Here is a 22,692-nt window from a genome sequence, read left to right as displayed (position 1 = left end):
CTCTCTCTCTCTCTCTCTCTCTCTCTCTCTCTCTCTCTCACTTATGCACGCACGCACGCACATATGCTCTTCGTATACATACATAGACATATTCTCTCTCTCACACACAGATACACATACCTTCTCTTTCTCTCTCTCTCTCTCTCTCATACATACAATTTCTCTATTACTTTCTCTCTTTCTCATATATATATACATGTATGCATTATCTATCTGTCTATTTATCTATCAATCTCTATCTCTATGTATATATATATATATATTTTGTTATAACGAGATATATCTCGATATCTCTCTCACTCTCTCTCCCACACATCGTTATCGTTGAATTTCCGACCGATAGATTAGATTTCTGACGCTAGCACGCGTTCACGTCTCTGAAAATAAACTTTACTCTCGCAGTACGCATCGTGCCCTCGTTCCGTCACAAGTCTGACCAAACCTAACTATACTGCCATTTTCTACTTCGGGTATTATATTATATTACAAGTATAGTTGCTATAGATCGATCATCATCCACACTTTGACAAACATTTTTCATAGTTTTTAGTTGTTCTTCTTTTGGATAGCCTCAGTGATTAATAACTGTTTGGAGTAGATTAATTAAACTATTGAAATTAGTGTTCATTATTGAATTATTAAATAATTAAATGAATTAATGTCAATGATCACGAGTTTTGGAGAAGTATTATTTTTTATTTCATTTTCTTTATATCCGGGTGATTATTTTCTTATTTTGATTAAATCATTAGGAAAACCACAGGAAGTGGTGAAACATTTGAATCATTGACCGAAAGGTAGTAGAACTTGAATGATTTTTTTTTAATCGCCATTTTTCTAAAATTGTGTCTTTGAAATTTCGTATACATATATTTTGATCGATTACTCGAGATTATTGTAATTGAAATTGATAAATGAAATTATTCAAGTGAGAGAAAAAAGTGATCTGAAGTTGACATTTCAAGTCAATTTTGTAATCGTAAAACGCTCTTCGAAGGCGATAAGAAGATTAATCGATGATACGTAAATATATTGAACGAGATAGATTGAGATAAAAAGAGAAGGAGAGTGAGAAAGTGTGAGATAAATTTTTATAGAATTTTGGATTAGAAAGGATAAACGTTTAACTCTCTCTCTAAATTTTTAATGTCTCTACCATCATCATAAATAGTAAAAATCTAAATGTTCGATATTTCATAGTATTAATAATAATAATAATATAGCTAAATTATAATAATAATAATTTAGATAAATATATACGCACGTACGTAAATAAAAAAAAAGATAAAAAAATAATATGAGCGTTTAAAAATGATATATATATATATATACTATGTCATATTTACGTCATCGTTTGCGCTCGTAATTTATGGCACAGTAAAAATATCTGACAGATATTTTTATGGAATTTTTTCTTTACTATTAAAATGACGAACATTAAGTATCAAAATAAAAATGTTTAATACTGAATACTAATTATAATGATCAAATTCAATGTAAATAACTGCTTGAATAAAAAAATATAAAGAATAATAATTTTAAAAAAATTTGAACAAGATAAAAACATTTTCTTTAAAATGTTAATAACGGATACTATAAATCCGAATTATCAACAATCAATACTAATTACAATAACTAAACTAAATACCACATAAACCAATGGAACTAAAGAAAGTTTCAAAAATAATATTACACAAAATTTAACATCGAATTAATGTCACAACTAAAGTTAGAAATATTAAACATCAGTAGTAATAACAATAATTAAACTTAATACCATAATCAAAAAACAAAAAAATGTTGTCAAATAATATAATTAATAGAAATCTAATATTACAAATATTACCTATCACATCTAACACTAGAAATATCGAACATTAATAATAATTAAAATAACCTAACTCAATATCATATAATTCAATGAAAATATAATATAATATAATTAATAAAAAGGAAATAATATTACAAATATTATAAAATTCAATTAATGTGATATTCAACGTTAGAAGTATCCGACGTTAGTGTTCTAGTGACTAGATCATGCTACTTGAAATCCGCGAAGCATGCATAGGAAACTACAATCCAGAGATACGTTGCTCTTTGGCCAATGTTCTCTCTCGCGTACTAGAATTCGAGTCTCGTCATTAATTGGACGATAGACTCAACGACGCCATGCCGAACAGAAGCTGCCATCCTCATCCTCCTCTTCCTCCTCCTCCTCCTCTTTCCACCTCCACCCTATCTTTCCCTCTCTCTCTCTCTCTCTCGTTCGTTAGTTCAGCATCGAGCTAACTCTATGGCCCCTTTTTGACCACGTTGACGTCGCCATCGTCATCCTCGTCCTCGTCCTCGTCCTCGTCCTCATCCTCGTCGTCGTCGTCATCGTCGTCAAAGTAGGCAAACAACCGACCTATTTTCATTCTGAACAAATTTTCAACTATGACAATTTCTCATTTCAAATTTGTTTGATTTTATCACGGAAAATATAATCATCCTATTTAATAATTATTTATTCTTCTGGCCGGATAACAAGGAAAATAATTTTTAATGATCTTTTTTATCCTCCCATCACCATCTTAACGTTTTCTTTCTCTCTCTATCTCTCTTATCCTTTTTAAATTCATAGTAATTATTATAGAGAAATAAAATCATATTGAGGTAATTATTTGAAATTTAGATCATACGAGTTTGAACAATTTATTTGAATAATTTCTTTTTAAATAAATAAATAACGATTTATTATTGTTATTATTATTATTATTATTATTATTATTATTATTATTATTATTAATTGCTAAAACAATTATTTGCATTATTTATATCAATGATATATTAATAATTTCTTAATAATTATAACGTGCAAACACACAATTCTATCGATACATTATATATTCTAATTTATGTTATCTTATAATACCATAAACTGAATTTATAATTTACGAAAATCAAAATTGTTGATGATGTAGCTGCATAGTAATCTAAAAAAGAACATAGTATGTATGTGAAACGCTTAAACTATTTTTGGCGTTGAGAAGTAAAAACCTTTACGCATGATTTTACAAACACCTAATCTATTTCTAGCAACTTCTAAGCGAACGTATTCTAGTCTTCTTATAAAGAATAAAAAAAAAATTCAATACCAAGCAATTGAAGTAACATATTATAAAAAACAGTCAAATTTTTCCTAAAAATTAAAATATATTAAGTTAACCAATAATTCAAAAGGATGCTTGATATTTTATTTAAAAAATAAATTTCATGAATTTATTGACCAACCTACTGTATGATTTGATTTTTAAGGGTAATATAATTTTTCTTTTTTTTAAGATAGTATTTTAATAGCTTTTCATTTTTAAACAATAAGACAAAAATAGCAGGGACTTGTTGACCAACCTTTATATAATTCAACTACAACTAATCTCAAGAAAAATCTATGACTCTGCGAATCAGGAGGTCGTTGCATAATTTCTATCGTATTTTAATTAAAGTTATATACCATCAGAACTTATTAACGATATTTACCGAATAAATTATTTATTATCGACTATTATAACAAATAATTTGTTTAACAGTTTAGTGTACAGTTTTGTTAATTACCTATGAAAAAAATGTTTCACCTTTTTTTTTTTTAAAGAAAAAGAACAAAATCGGGATGAAATAGTTGATCAGTAGCTAATCTAATAACTGGAATATGTAAATAAATGATGAAAGTTTATTAAAGGAAATAATTGAATTTATTTTCCAGGTGGATCCGGCAGGGTGGAGAGTGAAGTTGGCTCGAACGAGCTTACTCTCACACCGGGTAGACGAAGTATCGGGGGAGGTGGTGGAGGTAGCATCGGTGGTGGTGGCGGAGGAGGGGGAGGGGGAGGAGGAGGATTGGGCGGGGGAGGAGGTGGTGGTACAGGAATTGGTGTGGTTGGTAGTGGTGGTATCGGTGGTGGTGGTGGTGTTGGAGGGAACGAGATTGGAGGTGGTGGAGGAAGGGCAGGTGGAGGAGGTGGGAGCCGTTCGAGGGACGAACCCAGAAGGCACACCCTCGGTGGTGATCATCAACCGTCTCTTCATCATCAACAGTTCAACGCCGGGGGCCAACAATTGCACCCCCTTCATCCCCGTCATTTGCCGCCACCCCATAGCCAATACGGCACCATGGATCTCGAGGTGAATCTTTGCTCGCGCAACATGTAAATAAATTACGCATACACTTTCATTCTTTTTCCAAAAATTTTCCTTTCTTTATATTATCTTCTATTTCTTCTTCTTCTTCGACTTTTTTCTTTTTTTGAGACGATAAATATAATTTTTTTCTAACCTTTTGCAACTTAACTCCATCAAGGCTACATCAACATTCGTATTATTTAACATACATTTTGAAATCTGAATAGAAATTTTTAATCTTGTTTTTTAAACAGAAAATAATATTATTGGAATTAAATGTTTTGCCTTAAATAGGTTTAAGTGTATGCACATACGTGTTTCTTTTGTTTTCATTTTTCATTTTTAAACAATTAATTAAAGTAATTGCGATTAATTAACTGTTTCCAAGAACAGACTTTTTAACTGTTCAATCAGAATGAATTCAGTGAATTATTAGAACGTAGCAAGTGATCTCATAGTGCAAAAGGTTAGCAAAAAATAAAAGGGAGGGATAAAAAAGGAAAATAATGATATACTCATATTATAACGGATCGAGGAAAGACGTGAGACGCTTTTACGAGGTTGAACGATGATATGTATGTATGAAGAAGGAAAGGAGGAATCTAACGAAGGGAAGCAGTTAATTAACTATACACACACATATATAATTACACATACACACACATACACATATATATATGCATATATATATATTCGTTCTCATTCGCGTCTTTGTCACGAACGAGACAAAGTCTGTCGTCTTTCCTTGTGAATATTTCTCGATTTAAAAAGACTCTAAGTAAAGCTCGAAGGAACCCCGTAATTCATAAAACGTACGTATTATTAATAAATTATTATTGTTTATCTACCCTATTTTTTAAATCTTAATCTGAATTTTTATACGTGTACCGATAATTGCGACTAGTAAAATGAGTGAAAGAAAATGAGACAAAAATTCATTTTAATTTTTTGCACTACAAATATGAATAATTGTCGAAATGGGAATAAATTTCCTTTTTATATTTTTGTCAATCACGCCAATGTCGTAATTAACGGCACGCTTAAGTATGCATTTTTTTCTAATTATACTCTAATTATCTTTTTCTTCCTCTTATTATTTTTCTTTTTATTTATTAATGAATATTAACCTTTCATGCTCGAACCTGTTTTGTAAATAATCATTTTTGCGTATTTTTTAACTATTTTCTCTTTTTATCTATACTTTCCGCCTTTAAAAAGAATTTCAAAAGAAAAAAGAAAAGAATGTTTTGCGCAAATATTTTTTACTACTACAGTGTGAACCCAAAAAGATCTCTAGGTAATTTAAAAAAAGAAAAAAATATTAAATTTAAATGATTTTAAAAATTACTTAAAAATTTTGGGTTCATTCCGTATGTTTTTTTACACGTCTAACTGGTTTACTTGTATGTGTGTTTCCGTGTACCTGCCTTGCTGTGCTACAGATGGGGACCAAGTCTCGCCAGAGAAAGGTAATTTTATTTTTTTTCTGCCCCTTTTCTCTTTTTTAATTTAATCTCGTTTACGCGCGTTAAAAATGATCCTTAAACGTGTTGTGTCATATATTTTTGGTTCTATTTTACGTTTGTAATTCACAAGCATCTAAACATGGCACGATTGCATGAGTGAATTCCTTGTTTCTTTTTTGATCACTGTGCTTTATTGTCACGTAGTTCAATAAGTTCAGGATGAAACAAAATGGAATAAAATAAAAATATAAACATTCGTAAATTTGATTGGCGATAATTAATGGGGTTATTTATTTCAGTCGCCTCTGCTCCGTGGTTACACACCAACCTCGTCAGCCATGTTATTCGACGATGACCCAGGAATCATGTCCGAAGTGGAAACCTCCAGCACTGGATTTCGTAGGGGTGGAAAACAAAGAAGTAGTCTACCCGTTGTCCGAACTCCTAGCAAAACTTTGGAACGACCATTAGGTAACTCACGACCCACGAGCATAATTTATTATCTATTATTTTTATTATTATTATTATTATTATTATTATTACTATTATACATAAATTTGCCTATGTATGCACGTATAAAGATAAATCAGAAGTATCTAATTTAATTTTTAAAAATTAATTATATTACTCACTATTTACGAAAATAATTTATTATTATTTATGATTATTATTATTTATTTGCGTTTATAATATATTGCGTTTAAATACGAACCCAATGTTTTTATTAAGCTTTTAAGTTTACAGTAAATTTATCGGATTCTAGTTAATTTTGATGTTCCTAGTTGATTTTAATTTTTAAGTTCAAGTATACTTTTTTATCTCGAATTTCTAAAGTAACTTTTTCTTTAGTGATACAGTACTGTAAGTAAGAAAAAACTGTTTTAGAGAAGTAAATACCTGTTTGGTAAATGTGTAGTAATTTTGTGCATGAATATAAACATATATACGTACATACATAGATGAAAATCCTACGTAAATGGAAGCTTAGAAATGTTTTAAATGAGATGACGTTGAAAAACGTTTTCACTGATAGAAAGATTCGTTTCTGTTGACGATTCCCCAGGACTGGTGTTCCTACAGTACAGGAACGAGACGAAGAGGGCACTTCTCCCAAACGAAATAACCAGCATAGATACTGTAAAGGCTCTCTTCGTCAGAAGCTTTCCTAAACAGTTAACTATGGAATATCTCGACAGTCCTCACGTCAAGGTTTACATTCACGATAGTAACAAGAACGTCTTCTATGAACTAGAGGATCACAGGTGAGAGACCAATTCTTCTACGTTTTAATTATTTTTCTTTTTCTTTAAATTAATGTTAAATAAAATAGTCTTTAAAAAAGAAAAAGAAAGTTTAAATCTGTTGCTTTAATAATTGAACCTATTCTCGATTATATTTGACACACTGATTCGATAAAATAATATAATCTGTAGTTTATAAATTATGATACAAAATACTGATTTGTTACAAATATTACATGTAATAGTATATATTATACACGTTATATTATAAATATTAGGTACTATACCAAAAATTAGAATCTTTTTCTACAGTACATATACTATTATAATAAAATTATAATTTAATAATTAGTTATATATTTTATATATTATAATAATTAAAAACGATACAAATACTATTGTACAAAATAATTTAATCGTTAAGTATACATTTTTTATTATCTTTTTAATTTTTTCATCTTTTTTAATCTTTGATATGTGTGCAATATAATATTATACTTAAAATTATGTTTAATAAAACGAAACTATAGTTACAATTTAGAATCAGCATCCCAAATATTCCATAGAAATAGGATTTAACTTTAAAAGCAACAAAATTTCTATTGATCCTATCTATAATAATAACATTTGATTCCGATCTCGATTCTTAGGTTACATCTACGTGATATAAGGGACAGGAGCGTATTAAAACTTTTTGAAAGTGCCGACGGAGTAGCTGGAATGCCAGGACCTTTGGGTATACCAGGAGGTGGAGGATTACCACCTCATTGGGAGGATCAAAGTTATTTCAGTGAGCCTGAATTTGACAGCGAGTATCAACATCAACATATTCACAAGAGCAAGGTAAGGAAAACAAATTTTCTTTTTTTCCTCTTTTTTTTAAGCAATATTCAGTTCTATAATATTTTAAACGTATTATAATAATAATAACTACAAATACGTCGTTGTCGCAGATATTTAATTTTTTTTTTTTTACGTCAACGAGATATTAATGTATATACACGAAGAGACAAATTTTTCTTATCTTACAATAAAGATAATCAAAAATTTCATCTCATAATGTAAACTTAGGTACTATGAACTTACGTGGTGAATAACCCTATTCGAAATTTGTTTCAAAAATTTTCGTCCCTAATAATGATAGAACGATAACAAAAATATGATATAATAATTATCTAACCGATGTAATACTGTGTTTCCAAATTATCTAAAAGAAAATGAAACAAAAAAAGAGAATGGAATTTTTCGACGTAATCTTCGAAATAAAACAAAAAATCCATTCATTAGAATTTCTGAATAATTTACATTTTAAAAATAATTATCTATTGTTATAGATGAGATAAGATTATCTATCAGCCATATTTCTAGGCTTCGTAAAACCCTGTCGTTTAGATTTTGAATTTTTTTCGAAGAAAACAGTTAAGAAATGAAAGTCAATTTTTAAAAAGCCTTGCAAACCTGCACAGCAGGTAAATAAAGGGCTCCAGAGTAAACCTTTTTAGGTACAGATCTCCATCCTATGATGAGGGCTTTCTCAAAAGGTTCTTCGGCACAACCATCGCAAATATCCATGATCCTTTTAACTTCAGCTTCGGCTGGTTCTCTTTCGTCATCTTTATTATCTTGCTTGACCAATTGAAGATCGAAATTAGCTAAACCAGATAAATAATTGTTGTCTAAACCTTGGGCGACAGGATAATTGTCATCTATCAATAAACCGTCCGATAATTGTAATATTCCTCTCTTTTTTTTCTCGGTTAATTGTTTTTTCCCTTCTTTTTCTGATTCCTCTTCTGTGGTCCTTGGAACAAATGTCACCTAAAAATATATAAATAATAAAAAAAAAAAAAATGCGTTGAAAACGTGTATGTATGAACTTATACGAAATTTCACGTATAACGATAAAATTGAAACAAACTTTGTTATCATTGTTGTCAACTGAAGTGGACGATGACGTGACCGTTGTATCGATTTTATCCTCATGATTTTCCCTCTTCGATAGGTTTTTCTCTCTTTTAAAAAGTTCATGATAAGCTATGGTAGGTCTGCCTAAAATATTAACATAGACGCTTGCTGAATCTTGTGGCAAAGTAACTGGCAAGGATGGCGATGGCGAGACAAATGGTAGCATTGTTGAAAGATTTTCAAGATTGGCTGGGGGAAAAGGTTGGGCTGGTGATTCTCTTTGGGGTGGTAATGCTGGATGACGTACGATCACTCCGTTTCTAACTATTTGCAACGGTGCACCTGGATTAATCTTCACCTAAATTAAAAATAGTAAAATGTTAATAAATGAAGATACACAGGGTGTGTCCCATATGAATAAATATTTCTTTTTTTACGAAACATCCTGTATAATCCAAATATTATTTAATTATTGTCACGACGTACTTGAGGATTAATTTGACCCGCAGTTAAGAATGGATTAGGTGGCAAGGGTGGTCCCGTAACTGGTTGTCTCGTCGTTGGCCTTGGGGTGTTATTTGTCGTGTCGTGTTCGTAATGATGAGCATGATGATGTTTGTGATCTTTGTGAGCTTTTCCAGCTGTTAAAGCAACACTGTATAACTGAACCATTGTTATTTCTCCTAACATTCCTCCTGATCCTGTAATTTGTAACAGACAATTTTTTCATAATGTATTAAGATAAATAATAAATTAGGGTTTTTGGATAATTTTGCTTCAGTAAAAAAAAAGTAAACAGAAATTTTTCTAATAATTATACGGAAGATTAATTAATAAAAATTATATTAAAAATATTCGATCGAAAGTTTGATCTAATTTTCTTTTCTTAATTAGAACTATATCAAATTAGAATAACTATGTCTAATTATTATATCGACTTGAAAATTAATCGATTACACAACAACCTAATACACAAATAAGTTCGTTTAATTAGAGATTGAAATTGAGAGAGAAGGAGGTAAATAATATCAGATCGATCGGTATTAATTGTTCTATACTTTGAATAACTCACCTGGTGGAGAACCTTCCCCTTCTAAAAAGCCACCACCCAATTGGCGTTGCTCTTGACCTGATATTGGAATACCACCACCCTTGATGACGTGACCGACTAACTGAAATGTTCAAACAAATTCCTACGTTAATACGAATTCCATAATTAGTACGATCTAAAATGAAATAACTTATATTCATACGAATATTACAAGAAAATATGATAAATTTCATTGAAAATCATTTGAATAGCGATTGTAAAAAAAAAAATGTATAATTAATTACAATAATCATCAAAGAACTTTTAAATAATTATAATTTAATAATACAAAAAATAATAACAAAGATAAAAATTGTGAAAGTTGAAATATGTATTGAAGTTACGGTAAAAAATATTTAAATCAAAAATGAAGTTAAAAGTACGATATTAAACTTGTTTGACTTGAGAGATAAGTTGTACAAAATCTTAAAGGCTTTTTTAAAACGTGATACATAAAAATGTAATTAAAAAGAAAAAGAAAAGAAAAATTAAATACAAAATAAAATTAAACGAATGTAGTAGTTGGGAGTTTCGATTTGCCTTCACATTGACCCCAGATCAATATGTGTCTTTGGTAATTTGTAATTTTCCAAAGGCCACTTTCTCTCGAGTGCATTCGTCACGGTGCACCGACTTTCAAGAACGACGAGCAACTTGACGAACGATAAGTCAAGAATCATTTCCAGGTGTGCTACCTCTACTTCCTAACAACCTCTACTATCTAACTATTTGTTATAGTAGTAGTAGTAATTGTAACAGTAATACTGTCTCTAGTACTAATTTATATATATATATATATATATATAGTATACCCGTATGTGTATTTACTCTACCTCACGCGATCGTTACTCCCCTCTCGAAATCTATTACCATTTCTTTCACTAACGGTAGGTACACGCCTACTTTCTATAACTCTATGGAATTTAAATGTCAAAAAAGCAACAAAAATATTCATCTCTTCTCCTCCCTTTCTCAATTCCTATCTATCAATCAAATTTTGTTCATACACTTTTTTCTCTACAAATTATAATCCAAAAATTACATAAACGATAACTATATGATCTTCAAATGCGTCTGTAAATTTGTCTTTTTTTATGTTAATTTTATAATAATAATAATAGTAATAGTAATCGTTAATATAAATGATAATTTGAAATGTAAAAAACAGTTGATCAATTTCTATAAGTTTTTTTTTATTATACCATAAGAAAAATGAATTTTACGTTAATAGAACATCAAAAGACAATCAAAGTGCAATAAGCAATAAAAATAATAATACCGACAATAAAAACGATCATTTGAAATTCAAGAGCCTTTCACCGACCTCGAAAGCAAATGAATAAGTAAAAATTACATGATGGGTTATATAATAATAATGCGCGTGTATAACATTCGATCCAATCACTCAAAGCATAAATAGTATGAACCTTTTTACTTTGTCATCTAATTCATACTTTGTAACAGTGACATTTGATCTAACAACAAGGTAAAAAAAGAAACATAATCTAAATGACAAGATTAATCAACGTGTTCCAATATTCCAATTCATTTCAAACACTGTTATCTATTCTTGATTATTACAAAATGTGTCAATATATAAAAAAGATATTAAAAAACAAATAATATTTTATCATTAATAATTAATAATTATTAACTGTGAAGATATATTAATCTATTGTTTAAAACTATTATATTAATTATTAAAACAATAAATTATACAATAGATAAATCAAAAAACACGTAATAAAAACGTACAAGTAATTAAAACAACACACGTAACTACACGCATATACATAAATAAATCGATGACTATAAAGAAAGAAATAAAAAGAGAAAAAGAAAGATGAAGAGAAAAGAATTGTAGTGTGATTCGAACAAAAGAGTTCGTGGTAGGAGAGGAAGGTTTATTTAAGAAATCTCCGTTTTCTTACAGTATACTTCGAAGAAGGTGAGGTATTATGTATGGAAAAAATGAAAGAAAAAAGAATAGAAAAGTGAGAAAGTGTGAGAGAAAAAGAGAGAAAGAGGGAGGAAAAAAAAGAGGGTTGGTTCTTTATCTTACAGATAAAAGACAATGCTCGCTTACCCTGTTGTTGAACCCACGACCTACACGCTCGTCGTTGACCCAAATCTGCCATTCTCCGGTACGGCCATTCCAACTCTGACAAGAGTGGTACCATTTGTTAAGTCTCAACGGATAATTCAATCTATACAAGTTGTGACCATCCACATTCATCATGAAATACGAACTTCTTGGTGTGTTTGCCACCCATGATAGAATACCTCGTGGCTGATCACCAACTGAAAATAATAATAATAATAATAATAATAATTATTATTATTATAAATAATAAGAATTTTTAATAGGTATTTTGTAAATAGGTGTGAGGTGATCTATAGTTCGATTTTTAATAATATGTTTGGATTTGGAATTTTTGTTTTTAATCGAGTAGATATAAAATGATCTAGAATTTGATAGTAGTAAAAAATAAACTTATAGTAAAAAACGTATAGATTTGAAATTTCATTTTTAATCAAATAAATGATATAAGTATTTTGTAAAATCTATAATTTAATCTTTAATAAATGAAATATTTATTTAGGATTCAATTTTTATATTGAATCAATGACTTTTTTTAACATAATGACCTTTAGTTTGATCTATAATAAGTTAATAAATAAATTAAATAGAATAAATTAATTAACTGCATATTTCGAGTTGAATGTAATTTTTATTTAATACGTATTAATTTATATCTTTCGATATGTATTTTGAGATCATTTTTGATCACATCATCGGAATTAATTAAATCGTTACATAACGCTTTCTTTTACGAAATGATAGAGATGATGTAATAACAAGTTTGTAGATTTTTTTAAATAGATTATTTCATATATATATTTGATAGATCCATCGATCATAATATAAAACGACCTAAATCGAAACGAAACATTAACTTTCAAAATGATATAATGACGATATAATAACATTTTTATCGATCCTTACCAATTAGATTTATAAAATCCTATAATAAAATGAAGAAATCACGTTTTATACATCCTATAAGATGAGTCAAATATTCTTGGGTGATATAAAAAAATTAATTGCTTTCTTTTTCAGCGATTGCAAATTATAAACCTGTAAGTCAAACTACACGACATTAAAAAAATCTCGTAAAATAGTAATTAGGAAATTAGAAACTAGGCCTAGGTAGAAATTAGGCCTATTTTGTAAATCACATAAATCATTTGAAATTTCTCCATATATTTATTTAATAAAAAATTTTTCTTAATAAAATGGAAATGAAATATTTTTATAGGATTATATTAACATTGATATGAATTTTGTATAATTAATTCACGTATATCAATCGTAAAATACACGTGTGCTTAAAATTCTTAAATAATTTTAACAATTTATAGTACTCTTCCAAAATTTTTTATGTATACTTTTTTTGCAGATCATTAAATTAAACGAGCCTAAAAATAAATCTCGCACAGTATTAATCTAGAATTTTTCACCGAATCAGCTAGAAAATTGTATAAATCATTTCAATTACCTAACCATTTATTTGCAATTTCAAATAAATCCGCAATTTCTTCTTCGATCGAAAAACATATTTTTTATAGGAATATGAATAATTGTATATAAATTTTAGGGGGATGAGTATTTAACATAAATCATATGTAATATAAACATATAAGACCATATCTATAAGAAACCATAAATGACTAGAAAGTTTCTTTAACGACTTAAAAGATTTTTTCATTCCTATCAAACTTTATGATTTACTATATACAACGGTACATGAAAATCTACTTTTACATATATACTAACAATTAGATGTACATATTATTACATCGAATATGTGAACGATTCGATGACGATGGGAAAAGCGAAGGTGACTTTACCGCGAAACGAAACTTAAACGAAACGAAACGAAGCGTCTGAGTTAAAACATTAAGTGTTGAATGTTAGTAGCGCCTTTCTAAAATTCGCTTTGGAAAGTGGCTTTCGTTATTTTGATAACTCACCTGTAATAAGTCTACAGATTCATTTCATATATCATATATATATATATGATATATTTCGATTACAAGCGTAAACGTTCGCGTAAAATAAATCATGAAAATAAATAATAAAAATGAAACATTAATTAATTACTGTTAATAAATAAATATTAATTATATTTATTAAAATCTCATATAAATAATTATAACTAACTAACATTATAGTAAAATATATTCTTACAAATTCGAATAAAATTTTAACAAAGTTAGTCAAAACAAATAAACTTCGTATTTTGATATTAATATCCAATAAATTTCTTTATCAAGATATAAAATAAATGATTATATAAATAATAATTATACAATAGTATCTATTAAGTATTATTAATCATACATGTGATACTACTAAATTATATGCTTCCATATTAAAAGAAAATTTTCTAACAAATTTATAAAATAACAAACATATTAAAAATTTTTAAATAATATTTGATAAATAAATAAATAATTAGAATAATAAAAATTATATAAAACTATTGAAATATAAATATTCATAATAAAATATAAATCTAAAATAATATATTTGATTATTGTATTTAAATGGAAAATAAAATTGTCGAAATAATATTTGATGAATCGTTAATTAAAACTTTTATCGATCATACATTCGATATATATCGAAAAAGATTTACAAGAGAGGAACGGAAGAGAGACTTTCCCTGACTTAATTTATACGCATCAAGCGAAATGCAAGGTGAAAGGGAAGTAAAGAGTAAGAAAAAAAAGAAAAAAAAAAGAAAAGAAAAGAAAAGTGAGAAAAAAGAACAAAAAAGAAAAAGAAGACACATAAGTGACGTTCTCACCTGCATAAGAAAACAAAGGATGATCATTGGTATGATTGTGAAACTTGGACCACATACAAAGAGTAAACTCTTTCATATTCGGCAAGTCGATCTTGTAATGTATATACTGCAAAAATAAAGACAAAAATAAATAAATAAATGTAAGAGAAAAAAAATAAAAGATTCAAGTGTTATTTAAACGAGAAAAAGTACACGCGTATGTGTGTGAGCAGGTTAGGTTGAGAAAAGGTGAGACAAGATATTATGAAAAAAGAAAGGAAAATTTCAACCGAACCATGAATTGCAACTTGTTTGTTTATACAATCCTCAGCTGATTTAGTAATCATTGAATTTTTCATTTATTCATTTCTATGATTTTTTTTCTTTAGAAAAATTGTGGAAGATTTAAATAAAATATACTTTTGTATCATTTAAATAAATTTGAATAGGTGCATAAAAAGTATAATTAATGTTATTAGAAATGTGTTTAATTAACGTTTATAAAATTACTAGAAATATATTTCCTTATTAAAAAAATAAAGGTCAAGGTTTACTAATAAATCTATTAGAAAAAAAGAAACTTTTAAAAGTTTTTTAGTTGAATATCTAATAAATAAATTAATTTAAATATTGATAGTAACAAATATGTAACAGTATTTAGAAAAAATACAACCAACTACGTAACACTAGCAATTATGTAACACGACCGAAATTATACTTCTTATTAGAAGCAAAATCTAGCAAATTTATGTAAAAATACTATTTAAAGTAAATATAAATATGAATGGAACCTAATTAGATTAATTATGAGAACCATTTACAAAATTTATGTACTCTGTTTTTATTTATATTTCTTTATTAAAGTACAACACATTTCAAAATAAACAGAAACAACAAGAAAATAGAATCTCAAACTTTTAATTACTCTAATATGTTTGGTAAATCAAAAGATATATAAAAATAAATAATTAAATAAACGAATGAATGAATAAAAAATGAAGAAAAAAGAGCTTACCTCAAAATAAAGTTGTTGGTTCATAGAAATTTTGTACAAAGAACATTGTTGTTCTTGTTCGTGAGATAAATCGATCAGTTGTCCATCGATATCGTAATGAGAATTAACTGATGGTAAGTTTCCATAAAGTGTTGCTTCCTGCCGAAGGACGCTCATGCTTGGTCCAATAGGTGAAGGGACTGGTTGCCATGCTGTCGAAATTACATTTGCGTTGGTCAAAGCCAACAACAACGTACACACCAACAACAACGTTCGACTCATAGTCTTTGAGCCGAATCCGATCGGTTATTCTCCCTCTTATCTTCCAAATAATATCTGCAATTATATTAAAAAAAAAAAAAAAACAAAGACAAAAAAACAATAATTATTTACGATATAAATGAATGCATTTTACACTTTAAATCATCTTCATCTTAAATATTCGTTTATTTCACATATAATACATTATAACATGAAAAATTTGAAAGAAATTAATTGAATAAGAATTTAATCGGTTTTCTTTTTATTATAATTACATTCAAAAAAAAAAAATTTATTAAAAAAATTTATCTCGTGAATCGTTCTTTTCTTTCGTTCTCTTTCTTTTCTTTTCTTGTTTTGTATTGTTTTATTTCGTTTTCTCTGTCTTTTAGTCAAAAATAGGATAATTAGACTTTCTCAAACGTAGAATTAAATGATAATACGAGAGTTAATCAATTTAAATGCAATCAGTATGAAGCAAGAGAAGTTTTGCAGGAGAACCGAGGTGAACTGGACGCCCAGTTATATTCCCTTGCGTAATATTCGTGCTTGATATTCCTGTGAAACTTAGTAACGGGGTTACTTTATCGGCACCATTTTCTTTGTGGTTAATCAAATATTTTCACTTTTTTTCTTATTAATCTTTTTTATGATTCTTTTTCTTCAACAATAATCGATCATATTACATCGCATTATTTCAGTTCGATAACTCTTTTTCTTAAATATCAATTACTATACATGGAACATAGTTATTTAGAAAATAATTCGAAATGATTGAATATAAGAAATTAATTTATAAATATAAATGCCATAAACTTTATCCATAATATCACAAATTTTTTAAATCAGTAATATGAATTGCATATATTCTAATTATATAAAAAAAATAATAAAATTATCTCAAATATGTATGATTTATAAATAAATTAAATTTGATATAAAAATGAAAAAAAATTCACTCGAGAACATATTCAATCTGCCGATAAATATAATTATTAAAAAAAAAGAACTATCTCGAATAGTTACAAATAGAAATACGACGAATACGTGATAAAAATTAAGAGAAAAAAAGAAATAAAAAAACGCCTAAAAGATAATCATGTCGACGAATACGATTAAATAAACAAACAAAAAAATAAATATCTCGAATCGCTACAAATAAAATTAATGAGACAGATATGAGATAAAAATTGAAAAATAAAAAAAGAATAAAAGAAAGAGAAAAAAGAGAAAGTATTAACAAAAATAAGATTAAAAAGAAACTTACCCCGAGTGAAAGGAAATAAATCTTGTTAAATTAATCTAACAAATCGATGAATCTATAACAAACCAGAGTTTAGCTGATAGATCCTCTCGGTCTCGAAACAAAAAGGTGACTGTCCGCTCGAACTGTTCGATGTATACCTGGTAAACTCTCTAAAGGTGTACGTAAGTATATGTGCATATATACACCTCCTACCTACGCAACATGCGATGATGGTGATTCGCCTTTTGCTTCATTCTCCTACTTTACGAGATACACTTACATTTTACTCGATCACCCCTTCCCAACCCCCCAACCCCCACCCTCTTTCCCCTCCTCTTCCATTCCTTTTTCCCTTTCACCCCTTCTTACTCTTTCTCTCTCTCTCTCTCTCTCTCTCTCTCTCTCACTTTCTCACACTTGAATCTCTTCTTCTCTCATTATAGTGCAAATAAACTATTCGATCAATCTTCAACCTCGGTCGCATTCTTTTCTTATTTATTCTTTTCCAAGGTCAAAACTGAAACACTTTGCATTCATTTTCTTTTTTTATCTCGACTCTGTTGTTACGAAGTATGCAAATTTTTATATCCAATATCTACAATATTATTGAGTATATGTTGTATATTAATATATAATATAATATTATAAAATAATTTTTAAAGTAATTATTACAATTTTAATATACGTGGATTGGTTAAAAGGTTATGAGATTTGTATAAAAAAAAAACCGACAATTTTTTATCGATTTTATTCGTATCTTTTTTGTTTTAATTTTATTTTTATTTTTAAGTTCGAAGCTTTTCAATTCATTCACGTTGGCAATAATGCTTTACGACGTTATGGTTATTTATTAATATACTATTGTATATATATTTATTTTTCATTCATGCATAAATATTATTAAAATTATTGTAAATAAATGATAGAAATGTTTAATAAGACCCGGACAGATTGTGAAAAAAGAAAGGAAAATTACAAAATGCTGTTAATAACTTTAATCTCTTTCGTATCTTTAATTCGTATTTTAACAAATCGAGATCGAATTTATATGTTCAGAAAGTTTTTTTTTTTTGTTAAAATCTGGATACCACCTACGTATATTACCATAACCAAGTAATACTATGGTCTATATGTGTTATGCAACTGTGAGTGCAAAACGTTCGCCTAATTCGACCTTGGAAGAAAAAATGAAAAATCTTGTAGAGTACGTTGAACTTTAGATAAACGTACAAGGTGGCTCAAAAAGTATCATACGAGATCATAAAAATTAATTAATGATTATCACAATATTCTAATCCTATCATATTTTTATCTTACAAAATTACGGATGCAGGAAATGAAGAAAAAAAGAACAACAATAAAAAATATGAAAGATAATACTTGCATAATTATTTTCGAAAATTTATGAAGTATTTTCCTTTCTATGACTTTCACTTGAGCTTAGAACATAGATCGAATTACATTATTTTGTTAGGTGGATTACGAGGAATATGTTTAAAAAAAAAACTGAATAGAAAAAAAGATAAAAAGAAATACAAAAAGTAACGTTCATCGAAGGAGACATCATCGATGTATTAACATGACGAAACTTCAATGAACGCCTTTCCCTTTCTACATCCCCTCCACCCTTTTTTCACTTGCTCGATTATCTTGTCCTCGTATAGTAAAAGCGTTAACGAGCGTGAAACTCCATTAATATTAGTATATCCATTCTCCATTCGCTTTTGATTCTTGTCATATGTACGTAACAATATTTTATACGAAATTCTATAAATATATATTAAGATAATAATAATAATAGTAATAATATAATTGTATAGTACTACTTTACAATTAGTAGGTGATAATAATTACATGATGATATTATTATATAATAACCTATATTTAATTTAAATACATAAGTAAATAATAATAATGATTATTATCGTTTGATACTACTGAATATTTTATAAATAATTATATATGTATTATAACCACTTTATAACATTAGTAAAAATTTATAAGAATTTTAAGTTACAAAATATTTTATATGACTTAATTTCGTAATTTAAAAATAACTGTCATATTAAATTAATATTATTGGAATAATTACATAAGGTTATTATTACAAATTTTACGAAGACAAAAAATTGATGAATGTTATTATAGTAATTTTAAAATATCACGTATATAAACTTTAAATAAATTAATGAAATTATGAAAATTATACATACAGGAATTATTAAATTATAAACTAATTAAACAATGAACAATTCGTTCAAATGCAAAACAATTGAATCCACTTTTAAATTATTGAATCATTAAATAATAAATATAAAATAATGAAATAATTAATATTCACTCATATTACGTAGGACAAATAAATAATTTCAGAATATATTAAATCATAAAATGAATAAATATATGAAATAATTCCAATACGGGACGGTAATGAATCATGGGAAGAACTAGATCTTTCTAATGACTTATCATAAAATAATTCTAACAATAAGCATACGAGGAATCTTTCGAATTGCAATACCATACTGAGAACTTTGTTCTATTTAGTAGATCGACCGAGAAACTCCTTTCTCTCTCTTTTATTTCTTTCTCTCTCTCTCTCTTTTGATTACACGTTACATATAGTTCCTTCGAAATTCTTTGAAAGTGCGTGCGTGCGTGCGTACGTTCTCGAAATAGTGATTCGTAACTATCGATTCCAAGTATTATGTATACAGTTCCTGTTTTTTTTTCCTGTTTTGTGTTCCTGTTTCGTGTTCCTGCTTTTCAAATCACTCAGATTACTTTTCATTTCATCCTAATAGATACTGATTGCGTAATATTCATCACCTGATATGTACAAACTGTTTTTTTTTTATTTTTAAAACCTCGATCACAATTACAATTTTATTTAGATTTGAATTATTATTGAATTGAAATATATTTTTTCATGTTAAACAATTGTAATTATTAATCGCGTTAAAAAAACAATGTTTAAATGCTATAAGTAAGTAGTTTTTATTTGGTATTAAAATAATTAGAAAAACAAATAAAAAGATAAAACATAGGAATCCTAATTGAAAACCTTGACAGAAGAGAATCGAAAGTAATCTCTCGAATAATTTCAGTTCCCACAATTAGAAGGATCGATCGTGTTTTGCGAGGTGAAATTAATTGTCCCTAATAACGAACTTGGAACCATTTCGAGTCAATCCAACTATAAGACGAATTAGTTTAGCGTGAATATCTTTACAAGAGGAAATATCCTTGCACTTGGTATTCATGCATCATGAACACGCGAATTACCGGTTAGCGAAGGTAAAGCTTATACGTAAAACGAGGTCGTTATATACTTCACCTTTTTTTTCTCTCTACCCCTAAACATATAATTTTTCCTTAATTTTTAACTAACACAAAATTATCCTACCGAATCATTGCTTTTAATTTCTATTAAGAAATAATTACCAAAAAAACACATACACACACAAGAAACAAATTTGTCTGTACATCTAACGAATCGGATAAAACATTTATTTTATTACGTTTCTGTAATAATTTCATAATGTGTAAATATTATTTCTTTAATGGATGATTAGAAAAAAAATTACAAAACAAATTCATCTACAAACTACCAAATCACATAACACATATGTTATCATATTTTTTTAATAATTTATAATTTTAAAAATAATTCTTTTTAAATAGATAATTACAGAAAAAAAAACAAAACAAATTCATTTGTTGTGCGTTTATCAATTCACTTAAAACATTTGTCTATAAATTCCTAAAAAATAATAATAACAAAAAAAATTAATCTGCGCATCTGCCAATTCACGTGAAACATTTTTAAATTAACTTTTTCAATAACGAATAATTAATAATCAAAAATATAAAACAAAGTAATTCGTCCTTAGATAAAAAACAATTATCCAACCAACTTGAAATCTCTCTTTAGCAATTCTTTTTTTAATTTAAAATTAAAAATCAATACAATCTTTCGTAATATAATTGAAAATAAACAAAAAATAGACAAATTCTTGAATAGACAAACAAATTATCCAACGGCAAAGTAGTTAACTCGACCGGAAACATTTACGTTCGTAAGAGAAGAGAAGAAAGTCGGATACCATACGTCCGCCTTCAATACTGCAGTTGAGGTGTGGAAGAAGGGGGAAAGTTGGGGGTAGTGGGAGAAGGAAATTCCGAGTGGAAGATTTATAAAAAAAAAAAGGAAAAAATGTAGAAAACCCACACTCTCCGAGTTTTCTTCGTCTCTCTTATTTTCGCTATTACTCGGCGAAAGGACTATCTCGTAGATGAAAAATAATGAAAAATGAAAAACAGCTCACAAAGGACACACGTATACACCCACGTGAAAAAGTTTTCACTGAGTCAATGTTTCAAATGTTTCAGAGGATATATTTTTATAATATTTTTAGAATTATTATTATTATTATTCTTTCTTTTTTTTTTAATCGCGTAGAGTCTTTTTTTTCTTTAAACGAAACAAAATCACAAGTGTCAAGGTTAAACTTACGATTCATTTTTAATATAAGTGAATAATTATTTAATGGATAACAGGTGTAACTGGATTAAACAGGAAATTATTACGTGGCAAACTTGAATCCCCAGTCAATAATAACAATTTCTATACCAAATTAAATAGTATATAGATGTTTGATAATTAAGTTAATTTTTTAATAATGTGTGTTGAAAAATTTTATTTATTTATTTATTTCATAAGTTTCTTTATAAAATAAATTCTTCGTACTTCATCAAATATAAATTTTTCTTATATATAAATTAATTTTATAAAATTTATTTCTTTATTTCAGAAATAAATTAAAATTATTTTTAAGCTCGATAAGAAATCTTGTTTGTTAAAAATAAAATAAATAATTATAACTTACATTTTTAAACGTTGTAATAATTATTTAAAAAAGAAAACTGAGATTTATTCGGTATTCGTAATATTTGAAAAATAATTTCAACTTGCTGGCTAAGTAATCTCGCGTATGTGGAAACTGTTTATATAAATAAAAACTATTCTTCAGGGTCGCAATTAATGTTGAAACGTTTAGTATTTAATAAATCATGTATAATTGTGGTTGCAAAATTTTATCGTTAATTGATATATTAAACTGAGTAATTAAGTCGTGCAATGAGTAATGAATGTTACATGTTAGATAAATTATGTTAAATGATTCTATAATATTTAATAACAATTCCAATAATGATTAAAAACCTCAACAATAAAAATATCAATAATATGCCTAATTTCCTGCAAGGTAATAAAAAATCCAAAAGAAGGCCAAGACTATATATAATTAAACAAATATTTATTATATTTTAACGAAATTCTATTATATATATGAACATACTTGTCAGATCAGATTTTGTATCATTTATGTTGAATTTTATTTTTCTAACGATAAAGTATTTTTTTACAAATAAGTTTGAATATTTAATAATCCTAAAATATGTTTATGCGTAGAA

The 22,692-nt window shown here is 27.5% G+C and overlaps 2 protein-coding genes across 2 annotated transcripts in view; one reads left to right on the top strand and one right to left on the bottom strand.

The window, feature by feature from the left end:
* LOC107072433 (coiled-coil domain-containing protein AGAP005037) overlaps nt 1-22,692 on the top strand; it is an 85,813-nt gene that overhangs the window by 18,929 nt on the left and 44,192 nt on the right. Inside the window, exons 4-8 of the mRNA XM_089171118.1 lie at nt 3,746-4,164; nt 5,604-5,630; nt 5,927-6,098; nt 6,679-6,889; nt 7,519-7,711. Of these exons, the coding sequence (XP_089027244.1) occupies nt 3,746-4,164; nt 5,604-5,630; nt 5,927-6,098; nt 6,679-6,889; nt 7,519-7,711 (1,022 nt within the window). The remainder of the gene's footprint in view (nt 1-3,745; nt 4,165-5,603; nt 5,631-5,926; nt 6,099-6,678; nt 6,890-7,518; nt 7,712-22,692) is intronic.
* b6 (pentraxin-related protein b6) lies at nt 7,722-19,036 on the bottom strand. Its single transcript, XM_015333757.2, has 8 exons — nt 17,239-19,036; nt 15,732-16,046; nt 14,738-14,843; nt 11,950-12,164; nt 9,846-9,945; nt 9,260-9,474; nt 8,787-9,131; nt 7,722-8,686 (listed from the first exon to the last, which is right to left on the bottom strand). The coding sequence occupies exons 2-8, from the start codon at nt 15,990-15,992 to the stop codon at nt 8,309-8,311; spliced, it is 1,620 nt and encodes a 539-aa protein (XP_015189243.2). The 5' UTR covers nt 15,993-16,046; nt 17,239-19,036; the 3' UTR covers nt 7,722-8,308.

The sequence above is a fragment of the Polistes dominula genome, unplaced genomic scaffold (assembly GCF_049000335.1).
Source record: "Polistes dominula isolate Pdom_NZ unplaced genomic scaffold, Pdom_raw_medaka contig_31, whole genome shotgun sequence".
NCBI lineage: Eukaryota > Metazoa > Arthropoda > Insecta > Hymenoptera > Vespidae > Polistes > Polistes dominula.
The sequence above is the reverse complement of the archived record's forward strand: the minus strand, read 5'-3'. Positions and strand labels throughout refer to the sequence as shown.

Coding starts and splice junctions, on each gene's coding strand:
- b6 (XM_015333757.2), bottom strand. CDS start 15,992: ATGAGTCGAACGTTGTTGTTGGTGTGTACGTTGTTGTTGGCTTTGACC. Junction 9,946..11,949: donor GTCGTGGGTTCAACAACAGG/GTAAGCGAGCAT, acceptor TGAACATTTCAG/TTAGTCGGTCACGTCATCAA. Junction 9,132..9,259: donor CGGGTCAAATTAATCCTCAA/GTACGTCGTGAC, acceptor TTTTTAATTTAG/GTGAAGATTAATCCAGGTGC.